The sequence below is a fragment of the Saccharomycodes ludwigii genome, chromosome III, assembly GCF_020623625.1.
Source record: "Saccharomycodes ludwigii strain NBRC 1722 chromosome III, whole genome shotgun sequence".
In the NCBI taxonomy this organism is placed as follows: domain Eukaryota; kingdom Fungi; phylum Ascomycota; class Saccharomycetes; order Saccharomycodales; family Saccharomycodaceae; genus Saccharomycodes; species Saccharomycodes ludwigii.
The window spans coordinates 26,615-53,366 of NC_060202.1; the positions used below are offsets into that span (position 1 = coordinate 26,615).

The following is a 26,752-nucleotide window of genomic DNA, read 5'->3' on the forward strand; positions in this document are numbered from 1 at the left end:
AAGTTTACGCAAAATAAATGTCATGAAACAGAAAGACCCTGTCAAAAAAAGTAGCTTGCCCGCTCCACGTAATGTTCAACAAAATTAGTTGTTTCAACAGTGGAAAGTAGCATTGTGTGTGTGTGTGAAGGGGAGGAAAGAATGTTAATGGTTAGAAATAAGTAGGTAATATAATCCACGTCATATATATTTTGATTATACTATTTTTATTTTGACATTTCTGCTGAAAAAGGGTTAACCATATTAAAGTGTTTGGTGAGGTGAAAATCTTTGGATATTTTACAAGAAGCAATGTATAATTTTTTAGGACGTAGATGTTTTAAATGGGTAATAAAATTGAATAAGATGCTCATTAGGCTAAAGTTTAAACATACGGTAGATCTCCCCAGATGCAAATGCTTGGATTTTGGTGTAGATATTATTTATTTACTGGGATACAAAATTAATGCGGGGGAGAAGGTTTGTGTATGTGTTGAAAGAGATTGGGGATAATTCTTCATATTTATATTGTGCGGCAACAAGTGGTGAAAAAAAAAAGAAAAAGGAAAAAAGAAAAAAAACCATGTGTTAGAGTTGTTTATTATTGAATATTGGATTACAACAGACGATGGTACGTAACTATTTCCATTTCCCTTTTTTCTTCTTTCTCCAGATTCTTAAGTTTTGAATGTATGATGGATGATAGTAACAAAAACTAGAATGAGTTTGATATGAGGGGAGGGGTTATATTTTTTTAACAAATTATCACCTTATTAGTTGTTTTTCTTATTGTGTTTTGAAACTTTGAACAAGCAAATGGATGGTTTGTCCCCCGCGATTGTTTTTCCATCGATATTCCATGACTTTCTTTGAAGTAGTCTTAATAACTTTAATTTCTCTCTCCACATTTAATTTTTTATTTTAATTTTTTTTCATTTTCTTTAACAAATCAAATCAACATTCACAAAAAAAATATATATAACAAATTTAACTTACCCTTTTTAATCTTATTCTTATTAACTGTATTATTTTTTCCCTCCCTTTTTTTTTAATTTAATTTAATTTAATTCATACTTTAAATAGTGGAAGTGGCAAGGTTGTTTTGTTTGTTTTGATATTTTTTTGTGGAAGTTCGGATTAATTTTATCACAGGGGGGGGAGGGGGGGAGGCTGGCGTTGTATTGTTTTAAACTGAGAAATCAGCGCAGATAATTATCTAGCAATTATCATAACAAAAAAAAAAAAAAACAGGTTTTTCCACGTTAAATTTTCTCCCTTTTATTTTCATTTTATTCTAATATTTTTTTTTTTTTTTTTTTTTCATTTTTCTCTTCTTTTTTTTTTTTTTTCCATTTTGATTTTGCATTTTCTACATCACCTGGTTTAATTTTCTTTTTTGTACAACTATTAATAATAATACACTATCGTTTTAAACTCGTTAATCTGTGCGACCTCTTCCACCTCATGCATTTATTTTAATTATTTTTATTGTGTGAATGGAAGAATATAGAGAAAAAAAATAAAAAAAAAACACTGAAACACAATCAATATATATATATATATAAGTATGTGCCTTTTTTTTTTTTCGCTTAATGGATAATTCTCTTGTTTTTTTTTTCCTTTCATAGTTTTTTCTTATACTTAATTATTAGTATTCTGTATGTATCTAAACCCTACAATAAAATCAAACAAACTAAACAATTTATACCTATTCGGTTTGATAGTATAAATACTTTTGATATTTACAAACAAAAAATACACACAACTTTAAACAAAACAATTAATCATGGTTCACTTAGGAGCAAAAAAACCACCTGCCAGAAAGGGCTCAATGGCCGATGTCCCAGCTGATTTAATGTCTCAAATCTACGGTTTTGAAACTATTTTCAGTGTTTCTCCACAAAAGTTAAAGGCCATTGTTAAGCATTTTATTACTGAGTTGGACAAGGGTTTATCCAAGAAGGGTGGTAACATTCCAATGATTCCAGGTTGGGTTTTGGAATATCCTACTGGTAAGGAAACCGGTGATTATTTAGCCATTGACTTGGGTGGTACCAACTTGAGAGTCGTTTTGGTTAAATTGGGTGGTGACAGAACTTTTGATACCACACAATCCAAATATAAATTACCAGATCACATTAGAACAACCAAAGATAAGGATGAATTGTGGGCATTTATTGCTGACTCTTTAGCCACCTTCTTGGTTGAACAATATCCAAATGGTGTTACAGGTAATTTGCCATTAGGTTTTACTTTCTCCTACCCAGCTTCCCAAGATAGAATTAACGAAGGTATCTTGCAAAGATGGACCAAAGGTTTTGATATTCCAGGCGTTGAACACCACGATGTTGTTCCAATGTTGCAAGAACAAATAACTAAGAGAAACTTACCAATACACGTTGTAGCATTGATTAATGATACCGTCGGTACTTTAGTTGCTTCTTTATATACTGATGGTGAAACAAAGATGGGTTGTATTTTCGGTACCGGTGTTAATGGTTCCTATTACGATATCTGTTCAGGTGTTGAAAAGTTGAATGGTAGATTAGCTTCCGATGTCACCCCAGATACTCCAATGGCTATCAACTGTGAATATGGTTCTTTTGATAACGAACACTTGGTTTTGCCAAGAACCAAGTATGATGTTCAAATTGATGAGGACTCACCAAGACCAGGTCAACAAACTTTTGAAAAAATGACTTCTGGTTACTACTTGGGTGAATTGTTGCGTTTGGCCATATTAGATGTTTACGAACAAGGCTTAATTTTCAAGGGCCAAGATGTTACCAAGTTGCAAAAGTCATATGTTATGGATACTTCCTATCCAGCTAGAATTGAACAAGATCCATTTGAAAATTTGGAAGATACTTATGATCTGTTCAAAAACGACTTGGGTATTGTCACCACCGTTACTGAGCGTAAGTTAATCAGAAAGTTGTCTGAATTAATTGGTACCAGAGCTGCTAGATTGTCTGTCTGTGGTATAGGTGCAGTTTGTCAAAAGAGAAACTACAAGACTGGTCATATTGCTGCTGATGGTTCTGTTTTCAACAAGTACCCAGACTTTAGTAAGAGAGCTCATCAAGCCTTGAAAGATATATACGACTGGGAAGAAACTGATGCTACCAAGTTTCCAATTCAAATTGTTCCTGCTGAGGATGGTTCTGGTGCTGGTGCTGCCATCATTGCTGCTTTGACTGGAAGCAGATTAAAGAAGGGTTTATCTGTCGGTGTTGCTCCAGGTAAATAATTTTGATGATTTTTGTATTTTTTTTTTTTAAAAAAAAAGACCCTTTTTGTTTATCTAATGATTTTGTCGATGAAATTTTTTTTTTATTAATTTTTTTTTTTTTCTTTTTTTTTTTCCCTCTTTTTGTTTTGTTGAGTGATTTTCCATGCATGTTATGCATGATTTATAAACAAACGAAGAAAGCAGAAGAGGAAGAAGAAGAAGAAGGAGAAAAGGTATTTGTATATACATATATATATTACACGTAATGTAAGTATGTTTCAATGAATGATGTAATTATTGGTTATTTTTATGATTTTTTTTTCTATTCAACATAGTGTAATCTCATATGTTTTATTCGATATATTTATACGGAGGCAGTCTTCCGAGGTTAGTAGCTTTTTTAATCGTATATTAATTGGTCTCGGGTCTCGGATCTCGGATCTCGAAGGCTGGGCATCCTTAAAATTCAAAAAAAAAAAAAAAAAAAAAAAAAAAAAAAAATTCTATATATAATTTCTCTTTCCAATTTCTCAAATAACATAAAAAAAAGTGGAAATGGCAGTTTAATTATGTGTATTTTGCAAGCAAGTTGGCTAATAATGCGTTCACGTGAATATGTAAAATAATATCTAGTCCAAATAAAAATTATAAATAAATATGAACATTAATTCCTCATTCGTAATCATTCATAATTCCCCGTAGGACAAAATACAATAACTTTACCAAGATATATTTAAAAAGACGTTACCTTTTCCCATTTTTTGGTAAATTGAAAACATGATTATATTTGCAATTCAAACCAACACCGCAAAGGGAATTGACACCTGAATCATTGATTGATAATCCGATTCCGTTTTATTTCATTTTATAAGCATACTAGTTGCAACATTAAGTGTTCCCTAAGAACAAAATCATCAAACTTTTTCTTAAGAAATCATCTTGAATTTATGAATTTAGTTAATAATAAAAAACATCTAGCATATTGTCTGGCCAGGAAAATAAAGGAGTAAGTTGATAAACCTATATCGCAAAAATTAATAATATTTGATGCATACAAGTGTTATCGATATTGATTTGTTTGTATCTTATGTATTAATCTTTAAACATTCAGAATTAGTGAAGAGAGGGAGGGGATATATATATATATATATAAACCAAAAAAATATACCGAGTACTGAATCTTTAAAAATGTTTAAACAATGGTTTCTAGATTAATGGCATAATCTAATACATTATTAATTACCATCTTATCGTCATGTTCGTCATTTTTAAATTCTTTATTATCTTCTTTAAAATAAATCATACCCTTTGATATCTTCCAATTCAAATCAAGCGCAAATTGTTCCACTTCCTTTTCATTCTCAAAAAATAATAAAGTTTTGGTTGCTGATAATGATAATTTGTCATAAGCCATTTCAGTATTGTGTGCGATTTCTTCTCTAATAGCTTCTAATAAAATATCGGTGAATAAAACGTACTCTTTCAAATTTCCAAAGCCACTTTCACTGCTAGATCCATTATTTTCACTTAATAATAGCAAATTTCTAGCTTTCTGATAATTCCCCTCCATTAACCACTTTTCAACTTTTATTGGATAAGATAAATACTCATCATCCTCCATATTGGTGATTCTCTTGCTTAGATATTCTATCTCTTCATGAAATCGTGTTATATCGCGTTTAGATAGCAAATACAACAAATATAAGCTTATTAACTTGTTTTTGTATGTAGAGGTGTTTAAAGCAGTAATATCTGTACTAAAATAAAAAGGCCTCAATTGTGAAAAATAATTTTCAAAAGCTTCAAACTTACCTAAATTGACACTTGCCAGGGCACCAGTCTCTATAATACTTCTACTTATAATTAAATCATTGGCATACGATATATTATCCTTAGCCTTGTGTAAATCCGGAACTAATAACCCATGTTTAATTAATTCAAGTTTGATTGATGGTAACAATTCTTCGCAAGCGATAAAATTATTTAAATCTAAAGCAGTTTTTAAATTAGTAGTCAATTCAGTTAAGTTAGACATATCTTGTATATTTTTTTTTGAATAGTTTAAGTGTTTTTCTATTTTCTTTCTCGCATACAGAAAATTTGAGTTACGACTAAGTTAATACTTAAAAGAAGAAACGAAAAATAATAATAATAATAATGAAGGGAAAAGCTTTGGTGGCAAAAAAAAAAAAAAAAAAAAAAAAAAAAAAAAAAATTTAATAATAATAAAATAAAAATTGTTTCTAAAGTGTTACCCGACTTTTTAGTATTAATCGAGCTGAAGTAAAATTTTCAACCGAGTATTACAAAAATACCCACATTAAAAAAAAATATATATATATATAAAAAAGAAATCTCGTAGATCGTAGAGTTGTTATTATTTCTCTATCAAATAAATAACTATTCGGAAATGTGAACAAGCATGTACTAGTTACTAACATGACCTTCTTCATTCGCATAAAATTGAACCCCAATTTTAACCTTCTGTGCGCTTCCGCGTGACAACTTCCTAATTTTCTTTTGCAAAGTGATAATTCTACCCCTAACACTGGCACTAGTTTTCAAATCATCCTTACTGATTTGAACAATTACTTCAATTGTCCTTTTTTTGGAAGGAGTTGCTGCTGCATCAATATCCATTTCATCTTTTTCATTAATTTGAAAATTAAAAACGCCATCTCTTATGTTACCGCCAGGATGAACGCCACAAATGACATACATGATCGTACCAATGTATTTGGTCCACCATATAAGTTTTTCCCTCTGTGATCTATCACCATCCCTTAGTACAACCTCTTCAAGTTTCTTTTTATATTCCAATTCTGGCTGTGGAATGTCCCCACCCCATCTATCACACAAAGCTATACCAATTAGGGCTCTTATACGATGTGACAACCCATGGCATCCAGCAATGATTCCTGTTGTGGCAACATGCAAGGCGGCGGTAGATTGTAATTCTTTTGGATATGATGCATGCACAAATGCCAAATTACACAACGCTGGTGCTACTCTTTTATATATCATTGGTGGTATTTCATCCAGTGGCATTGCTGTTTTCAATAAATCCAAGTATTTCGAAGCCAATAATGGTGAATAAGGTCTTGAGGCAATATGTAATGGATCCTGTGCACGTATTTCCCTGGGCAAGATAGAATACAAGGTACCCTCTCTAACACCTCCTTCGCTAAAATGCATATTGCTGATGTTAGGCAATGATTCAAAGGCAGCGCTCATTAACAAACCAACAGCTGGTAATTGTTGTGCCCTTCTTTCTGACACTTTAAATATCTTGGATTTGTTATGGCATTCTGGTACATGGCCTTTTAAAAATAAATAATCGCACATAGAGCAAAATTCGTCATAAGAACAAGAAAACCCATTGATAATGGTTTGAATTGGATAATCTTTAATTTGAGACAATATTAAATGGCCCATACCTCTTAAACCACCACCACACGCATATATATCGTAACCACCATTCTCTGTGGCTCTTTTTTTCATTTCCTCGGGAATCCCGATATGTTTGATGGCCCGCTTGTAGGCATCCTTAATTTCCAAAAATAATGCCCTTCTATCTTCTACCTTCAATCTTCTAGACAGAGCACCAGCACCATAAGGTAACGAAATCGGAGTAGACGATTGTTTGATTTCTCCATTAAAGCATTGGATCCACGATAATTGAGTGCTACCACCACCCAAATCCATATATAGTCCCGAAACAGAATTAAACGATGAGATCACACCATAAGCACCAATTCTTCCTTCCTCTTCTTTTGGTAAAAGCTCAACTTGCCATCCGGTCGAATTATTTATTGCCTGAATGAAATCCTTGGAGTTTATGGCTTCTCTTGTAGCTTCAGTAGCCACCACACGAACACCAGTAGAAGGAACACCAAAATCATCACAGATTAATTTAAATCTTTTCATAGCAGCACAAACATCCTTGATGGTCTCCACAGGTATAGGTGCCTTTTCTAAAGAGTTTGGAGAATATTGAACATCAAACAATGAGATACCCACTCTGTCTTTAAAAACACAGGGCATTATCCTTGCATGGTGAGAAGCTTTCGAGGAAATACTAAAACGGATACCGTTAGATCCAATATCTACAACAGCGCATAAATTGCGTGAAACCACTTCTCTTTCAGAGCCCAAATTTTCCATTCTTGATTCTCAAATTAAAAAAAAACAAAAAAGGTGTCTTGTATCTTAGTGTGTATATATGTATATATGTAAATGTTTTTGTAGATATTTAAATATATATATTTACGTTCAGTATATGTAGTAGAAAAGATAAATTACGAAAATATTAAAATTATTAAGCTCAAATTAAAAGTGACTAAAGTTGAAAAAAAAAATTTTTTAATTTGATTCTGCAATTTTTTAGCAAACTGCGCATTATATCAAAGAGGAAAAGCTTATATAGAGTGAAGGCATATTCTATTTTTTTTTTTTTTTTTTTTTCTTAAATCTACCTGTAAAAAAAAAAAAAATTTGTAAATAGTTGTTACTGCGAGCTGATACATTTTATACATCACATAAACTAAACATAAATATACATATATAAAACCTACCTAAGTCCATTCTATTTCCGATCCAAAACAACTCATGATAGAACCAGATTCGTTATCAGAAGTAGAATCTGACTTTTCCAATGGGTCTAAAACTGCTTCATCCCTACATGCAGTGTCTGCATTTGTTAAAACATCAACCCCTTTATTATCCTTCACAGCAACTTCATTGGTATTCAATGAAGACGATGAAGAAGACAAAAACTCAATCTCCTCTGGTTTTAAAACTTTTTGGGGGTTGTGCTGTTCGTATATAGTAATTTTGTAATTTTGAGCAACATCTTTGTCCTTCTGGAAATACAATGATAAAAGAGATGATGATGAACTGGATGATGATGATGATATTGTTAACGGGTCGCTATGATTTCCATCAGTAATTTCTTTTATTTGATCGGATAATTTTTGTTTTCTATCTAAAACTCCTTCAACACCGTCTGTTGTAGAGGCACTTTTCACAGTGGAAACTACTACACCGTCTGTTGTAGAGGCACTTTTCACGGTGGAAACTACCACACCCTCCTTACAACATAAGTGTCTACACGCTGCCTTGTCTTTGCATGAATGCTGACACTCATAATTTCCATTTGGTAGAACCTTCCTATTATTATTGACTATATTTTCTGGATTTGACTCTTTTTGTGTTTTTTGGTAGTTTGCCAACAATACCGTGATATCATTGTCATTTTTTTTAATCTCTTTCGAATCTTCTTTAAGTAATTTTCTGTGGGAGCCTGGTAATACTTCATCACACGATAAAATAACCTCCTTTGTGACTCCTGCTATACACTCGCAACTAACTAGCACCTCTATCTGTTCATTTACAGAGTCAATTTCAGTAGCTATTGAAAAAACTTTTGGATATTTCAACTTTGATAATTGGATCCTTCTGAAATCTATTAATTCTCCAGATCTCTTTAAGGACAATATATCGGCATACAATGTTTGACCATGCCATGAAATAACACTAGAATCTGCAGAAATCTCGGAAGTAATAGTCATCTTTATTTTCTCCCCCCTTTTGGTGATCGAACTGGAAGATTCACTGGATATCTTCAATTCAGGAATTGAATCCACCTCTTTTTTTAATTTCAAACCCATTCCTGTCCGTAACCCTAAAAAATATTCCAACTGATTAAAAGTAGTTTTTTTTAAAGCGTCTATGTTTTTGACATTGTGTTTGATCAATTTATTCACGGAAGCAATTCCTATGTTGCTGAATTGTTTTAAAACCATTGAAGTGTCCTCCCAACATTTACCATTTACACATCTAAGTAAGAATAAAGTATTTTTTAAAGCCGTTCCGTTTCTTTGGAAGATAAAACAATCAATCATACATTTTAATATCCTATGTGAATTCTTAAAAGCCGACATCTTGTCTTGGAAAAATGCACTTTGTAGCTTTTTAAATAATTCGATTTTACTTAAATCGATTCCACCGAGTTCAATTTGAAAAATCAACGAAATCTTCTGGAATGTAGAGCTAATATTTGTATGCTTTTCCTGTTTATCTTTAAAGGGGAACCTTAGGGTTGCTAAACAATTTATGGTTTTGTAAAACCTTCTCTCATTGTGCTTAAGCCTAGCCTCGTTAAACTCTGCTGACTTGCACAATAAATTAAGAATGCTCTCGACTGAAAAGTCGCCTTCCGCTTTAATAAATAATTTTAGAGTCTCAAACAAAATGTAATGTCTAGATAAAGCAATACCATAATCTGTCGAAACAAGTCGATCCTCGACGTAAGCAATAACGCCCCAATCCAATAATTCTTTAATTAAATAATTTAGAAACCCCACTAGGTTTGCCTCTATGTTGGATATATTATCAACCTTTTTGAAAATATCCAGATAATGAGTTACATTCTTGGTAAGTCTAACATAAAAAAAAGTGTTTTTCAACCAAGTAATAGCAGTTTCCACTGAATAAACTGTCTGCAAAGTTACTTCTGCAGTTAAATGCTCCACTAGATTTAAATGTAAACTACTCTCCAACGGTGTTGTTCCATTGATTAAATTTTCATATTTAGCTTTAAATTTTGGTTCTGTTATAATAATAGCACATCCCTCCTTTTCAAACTGAGGCCGCCCAGCTCGTCCAATCATCTGAATAATATCTATTTTGGAATATTCTTTAGACCCAGTTGACGACCAATATCTAGTTCCTTTAATAACAACCAAATAGGCTGGAAGATTAATACCCACCGCCAAAGTAGATGTAGAACACAATACATTCACTTGACCTCCAATAAATAATTTTTCAATAATCTGGCGATCATCAAAGGATAACCCAGCATGATGAAATGCAACCCCACGTGACAAGAATTCTTTTAGTTGAGCATTTTGTATATTATAGTCACCTAGTGGTAATCGAGGATGTAATCCGTCGGCTATTTTTTTCGCAGTTTTTACACAGGAATTTCTTGTGGGGCAAAATATTAATGCTGCTTTACCTTTACTGTATTTTGCTATAATGCTGGGTACCTTGGTGGAATAAAATGCATCTAACAAAAAATCATTATTTGAAGAGCTACTGTAAGTCAAAATGTGTTTTGAGATTTCAACCTGTCTATATGAGTCATCAAAGGACAATATTTTTGCAGGTTTGCCTTGAGCGCCGCCCGTCTTCAACCACTCAGAAATATCAACAACATTGGGAATTGTAGCACTTACTGCAACAATTCTAATGCTACTACAAAGTGTGTTCATTCTCGTTAGAACAATTTCTAAGGTTGCACCTCTATTTTCCTTTATCATGTGGATTTCATCCACCATCATTAGTTTTACCAAATCAAAGAGTTTTACGTAGTCATCCCATTTCCTTGTTAACAAATCCCATTTTTCCGGGGTGGTTATGATAATATTTGACTTTCTGACTTCATCCACTTCCAAAATTGAAGTATCACTGGTAAGTATACCTACACTCAAAAAATTTGAAAACTTTTGTTTCCACGATTGATATTTTTCAGTGCATAGCGACTTTGTTGGTGCAATATATAAGATTTTAACACTTTTATATTCATTGGGTACTAAATTTTTAAGTAACCCTAGTATGGCCAACTCAAACAAGACTGTTTTACCAGAACCTGTAGGAGAACTAATAACACAGTTTTGAATTGAGTCATATATATAAGGGAATGCTTCGGATTGCATTTTATTAAAATAATTAAAATCAAAAATAAGCCTATGCAAAGCCGGTAAATCATTTACACTTTTCAAATTAGAACTATTGTTCAATATAGATTGCGGCTCAATCACACTTTTGTTTTTTTTTTTTTTTTTTTTTAGTTTTTTAACTTTATCAAAATAATTAAATTGTGAAGTACTATCAGAGAAACCTTTCTCAATATTTGAATTAAATATCATATCATCAAAAAAACTAGTATTGCTAAAGGCTGGATCTACATTTTCCTTATTATCTGTTTGGTTACTATTGGTATACACATCATTATTATCATCGTCCAAAAGATTATTATGGGATATGCCAACATTAAAATTTGGTATCACTTTTAGTGCTGTTTTTCTACGTTTTTTGAATGATCCTGTTAACAAATACGTATACTTCTGTTTCTATTATTTTATATCCTGTAAAACAGAATATAACAGCTCATCTGTGTTAATATAGATATAGATATATGTTAGTCTGTGTTTTTTCTTCATAAAAAAGAAAATAAAGCCAATATATAGGGCTGTTTTTAAAATTTTTAAAAGTTTTAATATATACCTGTTTGTTTTTCTGGAAAAGAATACTTTTTCAGACTCATTGTTTTTGAAACTAAAGTGGATGTCTAGTATTCTGTTATTTCTTGTTACTTATTTATTTATTTTCCTTTTTGTTCTGCTTGTACAATTAGTGTTTGATAAATTTTTATAGAAATGAATGAGTTCAAATGACATATAAGTTGGAAAGTTATTATGTTTTTGTTATTCACTTATTTACTTATTTTAACCGCTGAGAGTGAGATCTTGGATTCATTATAAACCTGGTAAAGCCGCTGTCATTTCCTGTAAATTAAAATTACCTATATAATACATATGTTTTTTGCCCCTTAGAAAAAGAAAAAGGTAAAAAAAAAAAAGTACAAAACCCTAAAATAGGGTATTAGTTAAAAATAATATGTTGCTTTCAAAGGAAAATACTTTTTTTTTTTTTTTTTTTTTTTTTTTACGTCCCCCTTTTTTTTTTTTCTCTATTCATTATAATGACATCTATACCTCATAGTATAAAAATTGATATCAAGCTCACCTCTCTCTCTTTTGTCCTTATTTCTATTTTAGTTCGATTATATTAATTCAACAAAGAGAATTCCTTTTTTTTCTCTGAGGGGTTACACTTAAAATGATTCCTGATATCATACAATTATACGCGAGATAGAATAAAAAAAGGAATTAAGAAAAAATATAATAATAGTAAACATGCAAGAAATAGAAAATTCTAACTCATTGCTAAGATTGCCAGACGTTCGTACCATTTCAAATTGCTCAATCAAGGACAGTTGTAACAGTGACACAAAGGAAAAGGAAGAAAATTTTGATAAAAATGATAGAGCCAACAATAGTACAACAAATACTAAGACCGAATGTAAGGAAGAGAGGAAGAATATTAATAGAATTGAATCTTTTGGTGAATCTGTAAACGAAACACAAGATGAGGATCAAACAGGGGAGGATCAGGGGGAAAAAAATAAAGTCAGTAACGATGAATTTAGGTCCAGTAAAAGACAGCATTCCGACCTTTATGAAATTGCAAGCGATATGCTTCGCAACGCAACGCCCATCCCTAATATAGAACTTATTTTCGAAGGAATCTCGTATTCCCTATTTAAACTGGGTAATGATAACAATTTTGATTTGATAGATGATGAAAATGAGAATGATGACAACGTTAGCTATGGACAAGACTTAATTACTCACTTATTTCATGATATTGAAGTGTTGAACTATAATATGGAACAATTTTTTTATAGTTTAAGAAAAGTCTTGGAAAGAATAGAACAAAGCGCAAATTTGAGAAATAAAGAGTTGATTATAGAAGTTCCAGCATTAGATTTGAAACTAACTGAAGATAATAAATATAATAAGTGCATTGAGCTAAGAGATATATTGAGTATCTTTGAAGGATTTGAGAAAAATTCAAAGGCGACAGCAAGCGAATTGAATCATTTGGTGTTAGAAGTTGAATTGGGTGTTCGTTTTCTCACGCGTTACAACGACTTGGTAGATTTAATGCATAATAATGCCACTTTTAATCAAATAAATGGGTTTTCCAATGATAAAACGCACCCGGTTGTTTTAGATGATTTAAATACAGAAGATAATACTAAACCTATTGAGATCATGGAAATCAGTGAAAACGAAGACAATGAATAAGGATGATAATACAGTATACTAGATTTATCTACAAGTTATGTATATAGCTTTTACTTTGAGTTGACTAGTTGATTTCATTTTTTGTGCCCTTATTATTATGTCAAATTTGATGGTTTGCATATATAATGGAGGGAGGAGGGGAAATTACAAAACTTTTGAAAAATAATAATTTTATTAAAAGCCATCGAATGCTAGATTCAATTAGATTCTTCTATTATTCCTTTTAGCTCTTTTTTTTTTTCTTTCCCACCCTCATAAATCACATAAAATGACCAGTTGTTATTACTATCTTTTCTATGCATACAAAATGTTTACGTCTTTTCTTTAATCTATCCCGCTCAAAAAAAAAAAAAAAAAAAAGAAAAAAAAAAAAAAGTGCTACGAGCCTTAAAAGGAGACAGATGATATTTTGTTTACTTCAAAATAACTAGCAATTTGTTTTTATTGCCGCCATAGTTTTACATGTAATCAATTTTAATCAGCCGCTAACAAATAAAAAAAAAAAAAAAAAATAATCATAACAATTGAAAAGATGTATATTTATAATGAGAATACCGATGATGTTCATGATGCTATGGATCCTATGAATTGGTTATTAACTTGTGCTACTAAAATACCTGATATAGTGCCACTAAAAAGTGATAATTCATCGTTATTAGATGAAACTATTGTTGTGCCTCATAACAACAAAAAATTATTAAAAAAATGTGTCAATTATAAGCTAAAACTCAGACACTTGATAAAAGTTAAAGAGCCATTTTTAAAAAAATTTTATCTTGAAATTAATAATGATTTTATTTACTATGAACGAAACGATATGATACTCAAAGCGACAGATGGCGGCAATTTATTTAGTTTACTTATTGCTAAAGAATATACAGAATGGGTCCTTGAAAAAAGTGCTTTTGAAGACACTTTGCAGAACGTTTTATTTTATTTAATGGATGAAAAGATAACTATAAATAAAAAGCTCAAACCTATGCTTTCACAAATAACAAATTCGAAGGTCAAGGTTCAATTTTTTTTTGAACCGACACGGGGAATTAATAATACAAGGGAATTGCATTCTTATTACATTAGCGATTATTTGCCTCCGCCTGAGGTTACAACACCCATAAATAGTGTCTCTAGTATTAAAAAACATGTAATGAAACCTACTATAAACTATTTCAATACAGAAAATATGTTTGATGAAATAATTCAACAAAATGGGACGAAAATTAATATTAAAGAAAATTTTTTTTTAAAAATGAATAAACTTAATAAGCCATCTAGAAATTTGAAGGCTTACTTGCTAGAAATGCCAGCCATTAGTAACAAAAACACTCTCCAAATGGGTGAAAAACCATGCTCATATTATCACATTAGTAAGCCCACATGGCCTGTTTCAACTAACATAGGAAAAGGAAATAATGAAGAAATTAATAACAAAATTGGAATTTTTTGCAAAAACGTCTTGGAAGAGGATCTTAATCCTTTATCATTTTTGAAGCTTGAGCTACCTGAAATAATATCACATGCTAATAATGAAATGAAATTTACAACATTTTGGAACAAATTTGGCAAAACCAAAACTAACGTTTGGGACATTAATAATCGTAATTTAAAGACTTTAGATGAGTTCATTTTTAACAAGCAAAATTTTGAAATAAATATATGGAAAGTGGATGAGGTATTGGCCGGCACTACAAATGTTATAGGAAACAGTTTAAAAAATACTAAATTCTCAATTTGCTTGAAAAAAATATTGGGCTTAAACCTTAGTTTAACAGCGTCCATTGATAATTCTCCAGATCTTTTATTACCCTTGATTGAGAAAACCTGTATGAAGGATAATGTAATCAAGGAAGAAAGATACGATAAAAATATTAACATTGGTACGCATATTAATGACGGAGATACTATTATTAAAAAAAAAAAAAAGATGAAGCGTCAGCTAAAAGAGCATTTTTCTTTGACAGTTCCTTACGTGATTTAATTAAAAGAAAAAAATCTAAATTGGATTTGCCCTTAAATACTGGAGCTGATTCCACCATCTCCAAAGTTAAACATGGGTTTTGGAGCGCAATTTTTGACAATACCTTGAATACTAGCCATATTAACAATATTCCTCAGATAGATATAAATAATCGAACTAACAATACACATCCTATTAATAGCATAATGCCAGCTTCAGATTCCTTGACCATCAAACCAAGATTACTTTGTAAAAGAAACAATTATGAAATTTATGGTAAGGTAACCAAAACCTCGTATATTATAGCAAATACCAATATTGTTCCAATTAAGCTTTTACAAAAACTGTATAATACTTTTCCGGAAAGTATTATCGTATTTGAGCAGGAATGTTTTAAAGTCATGAGGTGTGAGTTCATATTAAACGCAAGCTGTTGTATTAAAATTATTAATGATTATAAAATCTTCCAAAAACAATCTACTTCCAATAATATATTACTAGTAGATGATGAACTAAATGATTTATGTATAAAGTACAAAACTGTATTTATTATTTTAACATCTAATTTGGAAATACATGATAACAATTTGTGGAAATGTCAAATCTTGTTGAAGAGCAGATGGCCAATAACTAAATTGAAAGTCGCAGTTTCAACACCAGACTATGAAGATATTGCGTCATCAATTTTACAAATTGTTGGCTTTGTCACATGCATCATTAGTGATAGAGAAAACGACTGCAAGGGTATTATTAACTTGGATTGTACAGGTAGCATTGACGAGTTAATACTTATAGAATTAGGATTAAACAATTTTCAAGTCAAAAACGTTTTAAGAGAGTTTAAATCTGCATATGACTTTATTAATTGTTCAAAATCAACAAAATTACGTATATTAGATGGTAATCTGGCACAAGTTGATAGCTTGTGTAAACTTTTGAGTAGTGACTTCCCCCAAGTGAGGGCATTATGAGTGATATACTTAGTTATGTATCAAGATTGTACCTAATAGTTTATAACGATAGTTTCCACGCCTGTGAAGCAATTAAGAATAAGGCGTAGATGTATATATATTATGTATATATTACTCGGGTAACACATTTACTAGCGAGTATTGCTAACAGTACGTGCGTTTCTGTGTTACAAAAAAAATTATAAAAAAAAAAAAAAATTAAAAAAAAAAAAAAAAAAAAAATAAAAATTAAAAATTAAAAATTGTTTGTTGTTATTTTTTATTTGATCATTATTATTATTATTATTAGTACACTTAGTATTACAATATTTCTCCCCTCTTCTGTTAATGAAATTATACAATAGCTGTAAGTTTCATATATTACTAACAACCCAACGAAGTTGTTCTTTTAAAATATTAACTTTAAGCACATTGGTCCAAAAATGGTTGTTTTAGCTGCATCTATCACCACTCGCAGTGGGAAGCCTTTATTATCCCGTCAATTCAAAGATATTACCAGGGATCGTGTAACAGAATTACTTTCCAATTTTCAAGGTTTAGTTTCCAACTCTAAATCACAACACACTTTTGTAGAAGATGAACATGTAAGATATGTTTATAGGCCATTTGAAGATTTTTACATTATTTTAATCACTAATCGTCAGTCTAATATTATTCAAGATTTAGACACTTTGAACTTGTTTACTCAAACAGTGAATTCAATGTTAAAGGGCTTTGACGAAAATGACATTTTCGATAATGCCTTTGAAATTTTAGGCTCTTTTGATGAAATAATTTCATTGGGTTACAAGGAAAATTTGACGTTGAGCCAAATTCAAAACTTTTTATCTATGGAATCTCATGAGGAAATGATTCAAGAAATCATCGAACGTGGTAAAGAATTTGATGCTAAGGAACAAAGAAAACGTGCTGCACAGGAGTTAATGAGAAAAGAGCAAGAAAGAAAAATGTATGGTGGTAATTTACCCGAAGAATCACTTAAATTTGGTGCTCATAACAATGCTTCTAATTTGAACAATGCTTACAATAGTTATTATAGCCAGGCCTCTCCAGAAGCTCAGAAATCATATTATCAACACAATACTGGTAACGATAATAACGGTATTCCTTCTTCTAATGAGGCATATGGGTCTAACTCGTTAGAAAAATCTGTCAGGGGGTTGAAGATTGGAGAATCTATAAACAAAGCTTCCGGCGGTAGAAATGTTGGCAATATTAATAACAATACTGGAACATTTGGTACGAGAAGTTCCAATAACAATAATACCAGCGACAACAACAACAATAGTAACTTTATTAATACGAAGCCTACTATTGAAGAACCTGAAAATAATGGTATTTTGACAATGATCAAGGAAACAATCAACGCACAAATTTCAAGAGAGGGCGATGTCTCCACTTCTGAGTTAAAGGGTGTTTTGGAGTTACGTATTAATGATCCTGAATATAGCAAATCAAAATTATCCTTAAATGTCGGCTTAGTTGATCCTAAAGATAGATCTTTACAATTCAAAACGCATCCCAATATTGATAAAGCTGCGTTTTTGAAAGAGGGTACCATTGCTCTGAAAGATAGCTCTAAATCATTCCCAACTAATGACCACAGTTTAGGTGTTCTTAGATGGCGTAAGATTTGTAATTCAGATGATACTAGTTTGATACCATTACAGATCAATACATGGGTTTCTAGTGATGATGCTGGTATCACTGAAGTAACATTTGAGTTTGAAATTACAGTCAATTATGATCAACCATTGAAAGATTTATATTTTGTTATACCAGTGTATACAGATAATGTTAGTATCAACCAAGATGTAAATGATAGTCAGGCGGTCATTAAAGGCGTTGACGAAGAACAAGGTGTTATAGTATATGTAGAACAGATCCAACCTGGAGAACAAGGTGTTTTTGGCATCACTATTGATGCTGATGAAAATTCCTTATTTCCAATTAATGTATCTTTTGTCAATACCAATGCTGTTTCATCTTGTAGTGGTGTTTCTGTGGTTAAAGTTCAAGATGAAAATTCAAATTCCGATTTTCCGTTTGATTCTATTTCTACTTTGAAGACAGATAAGTATTTAATCATTTAGTTCAATACATATAAGTACGTGAATAGCAGCGAGGACAAGACTTCTCAGTTTTTATACATACATATATATCTATATATATTTTAAGAAAAAAGACTCCCAAAGGATCCTAAAATATATATATATATACAAGTAAAAGTATGTAAGAAAAGGTGCAAAAAAAAAATTAGCAATGTTTATTAAAAGGTATTGTAGTGTAATAAAATCAATATTTGGATAGTTTATCAAGTTTATGTATTTCAGACTAACTTATAAATTTAGTAAAAATTCATTGAAAAATCACTGTATTCACTTTGCCTTTTCTTATTATATATATTTAAAGCAAATATATATTTATGATGTGCGGATAATTTCGGTAGTTTTTTTCCTCGGTACAATTTCCCGTAACTAAGTGGAAACAAGATATATATATATAATTTTTTTTTTTTTTTTTTTTTTTTTTCTTCCTTGTTTAGTATTTTTTTTATCATCTTTTCGCCACCTTGGAATAAATTAAAAAAAAAAAATATACATATATAGCTAGTTCCTTTTGTTGTTACAGTTATTTTACGAAACACCTGGAACAATCATCATCCAACGAGATATATATATATATATATATATATACAATAGAAAATAACAAGAATGAACCACGATCCTTTTAAATGGGGTAGACCAAGTGACGAAACCTATGGTGAATACAACTACTCTATAGCTAATACTAACAATCATAATAGTAATTTTACACCCAATTCAAATACTCAACAACCAATAGTCACAGGTACCAGTGTAATTGCCATAAAATATAACAACGGTATTGTAATTGCGGCAGACAATTTAGCATCTTATGGTTCTTTATTGCGTTTTAATGGTGTAGAAAGATTGATTAAAGTTGGCACCAATACTATTGTTGGTGTATCTGGAGATGTAAGTGACATGCAATATATTGAGAAGCTATTGGATGATTTACAAGTTGAAAATAATTATGACAACGAGTATAGCGAGCATGAAGAAAAGTTACAACCCAGTTACATTTTTGAATACTTGAGTAATGTTTTTTATAACCGTAGATCCAAAATGAATCCCTTATGGAATGCTGTTATTGTAGCTGGTTTGGAAAAGGATAAAAAGACAGAAACTCTAGTTCCATTTTTAAAATATGTTAATTTATTAGGGGTTACATACGGATCACCAACGTTGGCTACTGGGTTTGGTTCCCACTTGGCTCTACCATTACTAAGAAAAGTTGTTGGAAATGAAGAAGATGTATTGACAACTGATTTATCTGTTGCAAAGAATGCTATACTTGAAGGCATGAAAGTTTTATATTACAGAGACGCTCGTTCGTCTAAAACATTTTCCATAGCCATAATTGATAAAGATGAAGGATTGATTTTTGAAAGTGGCAAAGAAATACAGAACATGTCTTGGAAATTTGCTAAGGATATTAAAGGCTATGGTACCCAAACTGTTTGAGGCAAAAAAGGGACTTTCCTAATAATGGGCTTGTGCCCGTTCTCTTTTTAAGCTGCAGGGGAAATGTGGAAGCAAATATATGTATTTATATATGTGATTAAGCACGTGATTTATCCTCTTTCTCCTTCTTCTTCTCCTATTATTTGTTTCACTTTATTATTTCTTATATATTATTCTAACTAATATATAAGAATGATTGTGTTTATATTTTTATCTATTAAAAAGAATCTTATAAGTAATGAATTTGATTATGTTGCTTTACTGTACTACTTTATATTACTTTGGTATATATACATTTTAAAACGGGAAGGAAAATGAAATGAAATTTAGATTATTTTGCATAAATTAAATTATCATTTTTTTTTTTTTTCTCTCCTTCTTTTTTTCTAGAATATTTTATAAGATCCGTATATTATTCTAGAAGCTCAAGTAACTATTTTTTTTGTTTTTGTTTTGAAAGTAGTAATAATAATAATTTCTATTGTTATTAAGGCAAAATTTTTGAATTTTAGAAGCAGCTTTTTTTTTTTTTTTTTTTTTTTTTTTTTTTTAAATTTTTTTATATAAATAAAAATAAAAAAAAATAAAAAAAAATATTAATGAAAATGCAAAAAAACTTTTGCCCGCCAAATTCAAATTTATTTTTTTATATTGACGTCCCCCACTTTTATATATATATATATACATACTCATTTATTTATTTGTCATTTTATACCACAAAATCTACACATATATATTTCTCTTTTTCCCTTATAGTTTTATTTTCTATTTGGGAAACTGTTATAACATTACTTTCAAAATATATTAATAATCATCCATATTTAGATTACAAGGTCACTATATAACCCTTACTGCTATCAATAAAACAAAACAAATATTCATAACGAAACATACTCACAGAAATACTCAAAAAGAATATAATAGATAAGTAATAATTTCCTTTTTTTAAAAAAAAAAAAAAAAAAAAAGAAAAAAAAAAAGAAAAGGTTAATGTTTGAAGTGATTGTATTGGGAAGTTCTGGTGGTCCTTTTGAAACACAAACACAATGTTTTTTGGTAAGATTGAATAATTGCAACAATAATGATAGCAATAACGATGAGTATATATCCTTTGATGGTGGGTGTGGGTTAAATGCGATAGCTAAATTATTTACCGTTGAAAATAAAACTTATACCCCAGAGATCGATTTATACTGTACAACTACCACAAATACCAGCAAAATGATGGATTTAATCACTGATAAATCCGTTAATGTAATTTTAAAATCACCTGACATAAAAACAAGCCAGAACTCAAACATTTTATCCAAAACGTTACAATTTTATGGAAAAATTAACAAGTTCTTCATAACTCATGCTCATTTGGATCATATTAGTGGGTTTATTATCAATACACCAATACTATACGATCAATTATACAATGATTTAAATCAACATACCACAAATATGCAGAAAACGTTGTATGGTTTAGAGACCACTGTACGACCCATCACAGAGAATATATTTAATTGTAAGATATGGCCGAATTTATTAGCTATTAAAACGAATAGCGGTGATGCAAAAATATCCAGTGAAATTTTGATACCAGGGAAAGAATATGTTCTATCTTCTTCCCTTAGGAAAAATGATGCATACAGTATAGTAACTTTGCCCTTAAGACATGGAACCAGCATAACCACGGGGGAGATAGTTTTTAGTAGCGTATACATTTTATTCAATCATCTTTCAAGCGAGATGCTTTTTGTTTTTGGCGATTGTGAAAGTGATCCTACGTATTTAAATCAGGTTTGGGAGTATGCTACTAGTAAAACTTCTTTTAAAATTAAAGGGATATTTATTGAATGCTCAATGCCGGATGATCCTAGCGCAATTAACGATCCTAATGATCCAAACAATGGTGCTGAACTGTACGGCCATATGTCGCCTTATTATTTAATTTGTGAACTAGAAAAATTGATCAGGAAGATCCAAAGTAAAGGTAATACGCCATTTATATTAAATATTTTCATAACGCACGTTAAACAAAATACATTAGCAATGGCAACAAGTAATACCGATAATTATAGTTATAACCCTAAACTGCTAATACTTGAACAATTGAAATGTAATGCAAGAAAAAGAAAACTAGATAAGATTTTGAAGTTTTCAATTTTAATGAATGATTATACCTATTATGTTTGATTAGGCGTTGCTGCCATTTATAGTGTTGAAATAAAATACGAAATTTATAAATTGTATTCTTGCTACAAATTAACTTATATAATAATGATAATAACTATGGATAAATAGCAGGGGTTTCTTTTATTTCCTTTGTGATAAATAATACGGGATAATTATTAAAAAAAAAAAACAAAAAAATCACAACTCAACACCACCACCCTCAATAATGTCCATTTCAAGAGGTTCAATCGGTTTGAATCTATACTGTAAGGGTAGATTATTAATGGAAGAAACTTCACCATCTTGCAATGGCCTGTTTGTGAATGTAGTCTGTTTGTCAGTTTTACTAGTGGTCTTAACAGTTGCAGTCTTTTTTTCATACGGAACAACTTTAAATGGCCTTTGCTTAGATAAGAATTCAGGAACCGAAATCAGGTCTTTTGAAGTGGGTAGTAATCCAGCACTGAATGGATGTGGTTTGATTTCCTTGGAAGAAGAATCATAGTGAATCTTTGGACCTAAAAATTTAATCATGGGGACATAGGTCCATTGTGATTTAGCGGCAGTTGCCAATTTAACAGCTGTTGGGTTCATTTTTGACGTTTTATTGATAGTACTTTCTGGTGTTTTAATAGAATTAACTAATTTGTTCGTCACAACAGGTTTGATAATATCGATAGATTTTTTAGCGTTACCAGAGCTTTTATTACCGGTTATTATATTCTTTAAAATGTTTAATAAAGACAACTTGGCAATATATATGTGTGTATTGTATTTTTGTTTTTTGTTTTATTGGTATTTTGTGGTTACTATTTGAATTGGTTAACTTAAACAAATAAACAATGAAATCAATCTAGAATTGCATTACACAGAGAGCGTTTTTTCTTTTTTTTTTCTTTTTTTTTTTTTCTTTTTTTATTTCTTCTTTTTTAACTATCCAATCTTCAAAGATGGTGATAGAATGGGTTAATTGTAAGGAGAAAAAAAGAAAAGAAAAACAGATTACAAGGAACTTTTATTTACAAATGCTTAGAATTTCAGGTTTATTATTTTAAAACCATCGAGAAATATCGTGCATTTTTTTACCTTTAAACAAAAAAAAAAGACAACAAAATAAAAATTTAAAGGGGAGAAATTAAAAAAAATCGCTTTTTCTGTTTATTTTCGGAGCCGAGAATTTCTTAGCTTGTGATATTAATAGCACATCATCACCTTATACGAACATTTGTTTTTCCTTCTTTACGCGCGTCTTTTTCAATAATAAATAACAAAAAAAAAAAAAAAAAAAAAAAAAAAAACCAAAATTAATAAATCTCTGTTTCCCATTTGCCAAATAATGAACCAATGTTCGAAATATCATTTATCCAAAGAGAGGAAAAACCTAACAAATATATATAAAAAGACCATAGAAACTAAAGTAGGAAAAGATCCGATCATTACTATTACTTATTAACATGGATCATATTTGTCGTTGTGAAAATGAAAAAACCCTAGGTTTATTTGTTAAACAACAAGACTATGATAAGCATTCCGATAGCACGGCTCCTTCTTTTTCCCCATCAATTATTAATCATAATAGCCATATACTAATATGGTTATATGTAAAACTTTTATTCAAAGTTATACTCTTAATACTGATATTAATAGTTTTAGTAAAATTCGTTCTAATAGTTAATCAAGATTTTAATACGAAAATAGATATTCTAAACACAATTGAGCGACAAAAGTATTTGGAATGTAGTGAAAATTACCATTTAAATCATTGTCATAGTGATACTGACGAGGAGATAGTTCCTGCATTGAAGGAAATTTGTAATGAATATTTTCTTTGCATGTCTAACTCCAATAATAATAAAACGACGATGAAAAGTAAATTGATCGTGTCTATATTTTCAGAGTTAATTAATGAATTCGTTTCTACGATTCATTATAAATCGATGGTTCTACTACTTTTGGTGATGATAATTATATTAAAAGTGTTAGTTTTATAACATTTTTTTTTTAGGTCCGTTGTTCCTTTTAGATTTTTATTTCTAATGTTGCAAAAAAAAAAAAAAAAAAAAAAAAATATAATACAAAATTATAATGTTCGGTGCTATACTGTGGTTTAATGACACGGGAAGACAAGATAAGTCAAAATTACACACACACAAATATATATAATATATACATCCAGTAACTTGACTCAAGCATATTAAATTTCCTTAATTCTATAAAATTTATAAAAAGAAGCTGATAATATTTATTATAAAAAAAGCTTTTTTTTTTTACAAAAACAAGAAAAAAAAAACAAAAACAAGAAAAAAAAAAACAAAAACAAAACCAAAAAACAAAACCAAAAAAATTCTTATCAATGACCACTATTCCCACGCTAGAATTACCTCCTCAGCCAGTGGGGAATGATAATCCCACAAAGTTACCACCACAAAGAATTCCTATTATAGGTTTTGGAAGTGGCACTAAATGGAGGATAACTAAATCCTCTGGTGAAACCAAGGGCAAATTTATCCAACAACTAGCTGATCAAGTTAAAAATGCAATCGAAGTGGGATTTAACCACATAGATACAGCAGAAGCCTACAAAACTCATGATGAAGTTGGTGTGGGCATAAAGGAAAGTGGTATTCCAAGAGAGAAGCTATGGATCACTGATAAATACACCACGTGGTCTTGGTTATGGAGAAAAGGCACCGGCCCGCTAGATTCTTTAACTATTTCATTAAAAAAAATGGATTTGGAATATGTCGACTTATATCTTTTACATACCCCTACCATTACTTTGGAAACTAGCGGTATTACATTAAAGGAGGCTTGGAAACAAATGGAAACTATTTATGAATCCGGCTTAGCAAAAAACATCGGCGTTTCAAATTTCTCAGTTGCAGATTTAGAATACATCAAATCTTTTGGAAAATATAAACCTCAGGTTAACCAAATCGAATTTCATGCCTATTTACAAGCACAAACTCCTGGCATTGTTAAATATTGTTTTGATAATGGAATTATAGTAGAAGGTTATTCTCCGTTAACCCCAATCACCAAGGCAAGACCTGGCCCCTTAGATAACTTGCTAACCAACTTAGCTGAAAAGTATGGAAAATCGGAATTGCAGATTTTGTTAAGATGGGTTACTCAGTATGGTGTAGTAGTATTAACGACAAGTTCGAAAAGGGAAAGACTATTGGAAGCCATAGATATTTTTAGTTTTGAACTTTCTAAGCAAGATTTTGAGGAAATCTCAAAAATCGGAAAGCAAAAAGTTTTCCGTAGTGTGTTCAATGAGAATTACGATAAATATAACAATGTTTTATACGATTGATGTACATATATATTCTATTCTGACCGAGGTTTTCTCCACTCTCTAAACTCCTTTGATACTATTTCATTATATTTGTACTTGCTAATCTCCTCGCTATCTGATGCAATTTTTACCAATTTTAAATGATTATCTTGATACCATAATCTATAATAATTATCATCTTGGCTCTTGTCAATATTAGCCATCAACCACTCCATAACGCATCCGTACCACTTGATACAATCTACAAAATAAGCTTGTAAGTTCGAATTTTGGTTTTTAAAAAGTTCCGGGATCTCAACCGTTTGAAATTCTTCAACTGCAATCAAATTAAACTCATCGTCTCTATAACCATAGGTAATCCTTGGTATACCCATTAGGAAACATTGTAACCACGCACCAAATAACTTGTTTTCAAATTTTCTGCCCTGATTCTGATTAATAATTTGGGTGCTACTTTTCAATTCCAGATAATGCTTTAAATTGTCTCCATTTTGTGGCGAATCTTCATAAAAATCATATACAGCGTCTACCTCTCCAGCTAAAATCAATTTAAAGGAACTGATTCCTGTTTTAACAATCGAAATGTATTGCTCATCGTTACTGGCAACTTTTTTGTATCTTTTCTCCAATTTCTCCCTAGTAACATACGGCAATGGCTCAGGTAATGTGCAACAACTTTCAAATTTATAACCAGAATACAGAATTTTTTGCGAAAACAAATTTTCTTTCGTAAGTTCTGTTTCTTTGTTACTGTGGCTTTCATCTATGTTTTTTATAAAAATTTGGTTATCAAAAGTACAAATCTGTAAGTTAATGGGATTATTATACGGATTATTGTTAAAACACATTATCAAAGATTTTATTATACCTCTAAATGTAATTATGTCATAATTACCGTACCTATTGCTCGAAGACCCCTTCTTTTTTTTTTCTTTTTCTAATTCAATAATTGTTTTTAATAACCCATCCAACGAGCAATCATTGATAGGAGTAGCATTTTTAAACTTGGTAAAACCAGTTGACAATTTAATAACTCTCTTATCAACGTCTGCATCTGGCAAATAATAGTAATTTAAATACGAATGATCATTAATTAAATAGCTGGCTTCATAATGTACGGAAATTTTACTCTTAACGGCGGTAATACTATTAGAATCTGTCGGTGATGATGATGTTGATATTATTGATTTAGATTTTCTTGAATAACACCCGATTTCTTTTGGTTGTTTTAAAGCTGTAATATTACTTCTGGATTTGATAAATAGAGTAGCCGGTATATCTGACATTCTTAATGATAAAGAAAGTACACTCGTATTTTTTTTTTTTTTTTTTTTCTTTTTTAAAAAAAAATGTAAGCTACTGGAGTTATATATAACCTTATAAAAAAATTGAACTTCGAATAGCCAAGGGAAGAAATTTAGCATTGACCTGAAATAAAGAATATATTTTTTTTTTTTTTTTTTTTTTTTCTCTTTCATTTTTTTTTCTTTTCTTTTTTTTTTCTTTTCATAATTTGTCCGAGATTCTATGTCCGACGATGAAATGTTACGCTATTTTTACTACTATCGGATACTCAGCACAAAGTACAAAAAAAAAAAAAAAAAAAAAAAAAAAATGACTAAAAATTCTTGATAGAAAATACCATAAATGAAAAAACTTTTTTTTTTTCCAT

The 26,752-nt window shown here is 30.5% G+C and overlaps 13 protein-coding genes across 13 annotated transcripts; 8 read left to right on the forward strand and 5 right to left on the reverse strand.

Moving 5' to 3' along the window:
- Positions 1-1,765: 1,765 nt before the first annotated feature.
- On the forward strand, positions 1,766-3,229 carry HXK2 (hexokinase 2; the record flags this gene model as incomplete). The annotated part of the gene is made up of 1 exon (XM_046077023.1): positions 1,766-3,229. One exon carries the CDS (start codon positions 1,766-1,768, stop codon positions 3,227-3,229), a length of 1,464 nt encoding a protein of 487 aa, XP_045934729.1.
- A 1,174-nt stretch (positions 3,230-4,403) lies between these two features.
- Positions 4,404-5,246, reverse strand: RPN12 (proteasome regulatory particle lid subunit RPN12; the record flags this gene model as incomplete). The annotated part of the gene is made up of 1 exon (XM_046077024.1): positions 4,404-5,246. One exon carries the CDS (start codon positions 5,244-5,246, stop codon positions 4,404-4,406), a length of 843 nt encoding a protein of 280 aa, XP_045934730.1.
- Positions 5,247-5,638: 392 nt separating this feature from the next.
- On the reverse strand, positions 5,639-7,375 carry RTG2 (Rtg2p; the record flags this gene model as incomplete). Its single annotated transcript, XM_046077025.1, has 1 exon — positions 5,639-7,375. One exon carries the CDS (start codon positions 7,373-7,375, stop codon positions 5,639-5,641), a length of 1,737 nt encoding a protein of 578 aa, XP_045934731.1.
- A 410-nt stretch (positions 7,376-7,785) lies between these two features.
- HFM1 (DNA helicase) lies at positions 7,786-10,929 on the reverse strand (the record flags this gene model as incomplete). Its single annotated transcript, XM_046077026.1, has 1 exon — positions 7,786-10,929. One exon carries the CDS (start codon positions 10,927-10,929, stop codon positions 7,786-7,788), a length of 3,144 nt encoding a protein of 1,047 aa, XP_045934732.1.
- Positions 10,930-12,192: 1,263 nt separating this feature from the next.
- Positions 12,193-13,146, forward strand: RMR1 (Rmr1p; the record flags this gene model as incomplete). Its single annotated transcript, XM_046077027.1, has 1 exon — positions 12,193-13,146. One exon carries the CDS (start codon positions 12,193-12,195, stop codon positions 13,144-13,146), a length of 954 nt encoding a protein of 317 aa, XP_045934733.1.
- A 2,163-nt stretch (positions 13,147-15,309) lies between these two features.
- On the forward strand, positions 15,310-16,074 carry ZIP2 (Zip2p; the record flags this gene model as incomplete). Its single annotated transcript, XM_046077028.1, has 1 exon — positions 15,310-16,074. One exon carries the CDS (start codon positions 15,310-15,312, stop codon positions 16,072-16,074), a length of 765 nt encoding a protein of 254 aa, XP_045934734.1.
- A 422-nt stretch (positions 16,075-16,496) lies between these two features.
- On the forward strand, positions 16,497-18,167 carry RET2 (coatomer subunit delta; the record flags this gene model as incomplete). Its single annotated transcript, XM_046077029.1, has 1 exon — positions 16,497-18,167. The coding sequence occupies one exon, from the start codon at positions 16,497-16,499 to the stop codon at positions 18,165-18,167; it is 1,671 nt and encodes a 556-aa protein (XP_045934735.1).
- Positions 18,168-18,788: 621 nt separating this feature from the next.
- Positions 18,789-19,619, forward strand: PRE4 (proteasome core particle subunit beta 7; the record flags this gene model as incomplete). Its single annotated transcript, XM_046077030.1, has 1 exon — positions 18,789-19,619. The coding sequence occupies one exon, from the start codon at positions 18,789-18,791 to the stop codon at positions 19,617-19,619; it is 831 nt and encodes a 276-aa protein (XP_045934736.1).
- A 990-nt stretch (positions 19,620-20,609) lies between these two features.
- Positions 20,610-21,800, forward strand: PDE1 (3',5'-cyclic-nucleotide phosphodiesterase PDE1; the record flags this gene model as incomplete). Its single annotated transcript, XM_046077031.1, has 1 exon — positions 20,610-21,800. The coding sequence occupies one exon, from the start codon at positions 20,610-20,612 to the stop codon at positions 21,798-21,800; it is 1,191 nt and encodes a 396-aa protein (XP_045934737.1).
- A 177-nt stretch (positions 21,801-21,977) lies between these two features.
- Positions 21,978-22,373, reverse strand: KGD4 (alpha-ketoglutarate dehydrogenase subunit KGD4; the record flags this gene model as incomplete). The annotated part of the gene is made up of 1 exon (XM_046077032.1): positions 21,978-22,373. One exon carries the CDS (start codon positions 22,371-22,373, stop codon positions 21,978-21,980), a length of 396 nt encoding a protein of 131 aa, XP_045934738.1.
- Positions 22,374-23,233: 860 nt separating this feature from the next.
- BRR6 (Brr6p) lies at positions 23,234-23,770 on the forward strand (the record flags this gene model as incomplete). The annotated part of the gene is made up of 1 exon (XM_046081437.1): positions 23,234-23,770. One exon carries the CDS (start codon positions 23,234-23,236, stop codon positions 23,768-23,770), a length of 537 nt encoding a protein of 178 aa, XP_045934739.1.
- A 362-nt stretch (positions 23,771-24,132) lies between these two features.
- Positions 24,133-25,098, forward strand: SCDLUD_002260 (aldo/keto reductase; the record flags this gene model as incomplete). The annotated part of the gene is made up of 1 exon (XM_046077033.1): positions 24,133-25,098. The coding sequence occupies one exon, from the start codon at positions 24,133-24,135 to the stop codon at positions 25,096-25,098; it is 966 nt and encodes a 321-aa protein (XP_045934740.1).
- Positions 25,099-25,112: 14 nt separating this feature from the next.
- RAI1 (decapping nuclease) lies at positions 25,113-26,366 on the reverse strand (the record flags this gene model as incomplete). Its single annotated transcript, XM_046077034.1, has 1 exon — positions 25,113-26,366. The coding sequence occupies one exon, from the start codon at positions 26,364-26,366 to the stop codon at positions 25,113-25,115; it is 1,254 nt and encodes a 417-aa protein (XP_045934741.1).
- Between the last annotated feature and the right edge of the window lie 386 nt (positions 26,367-26,752).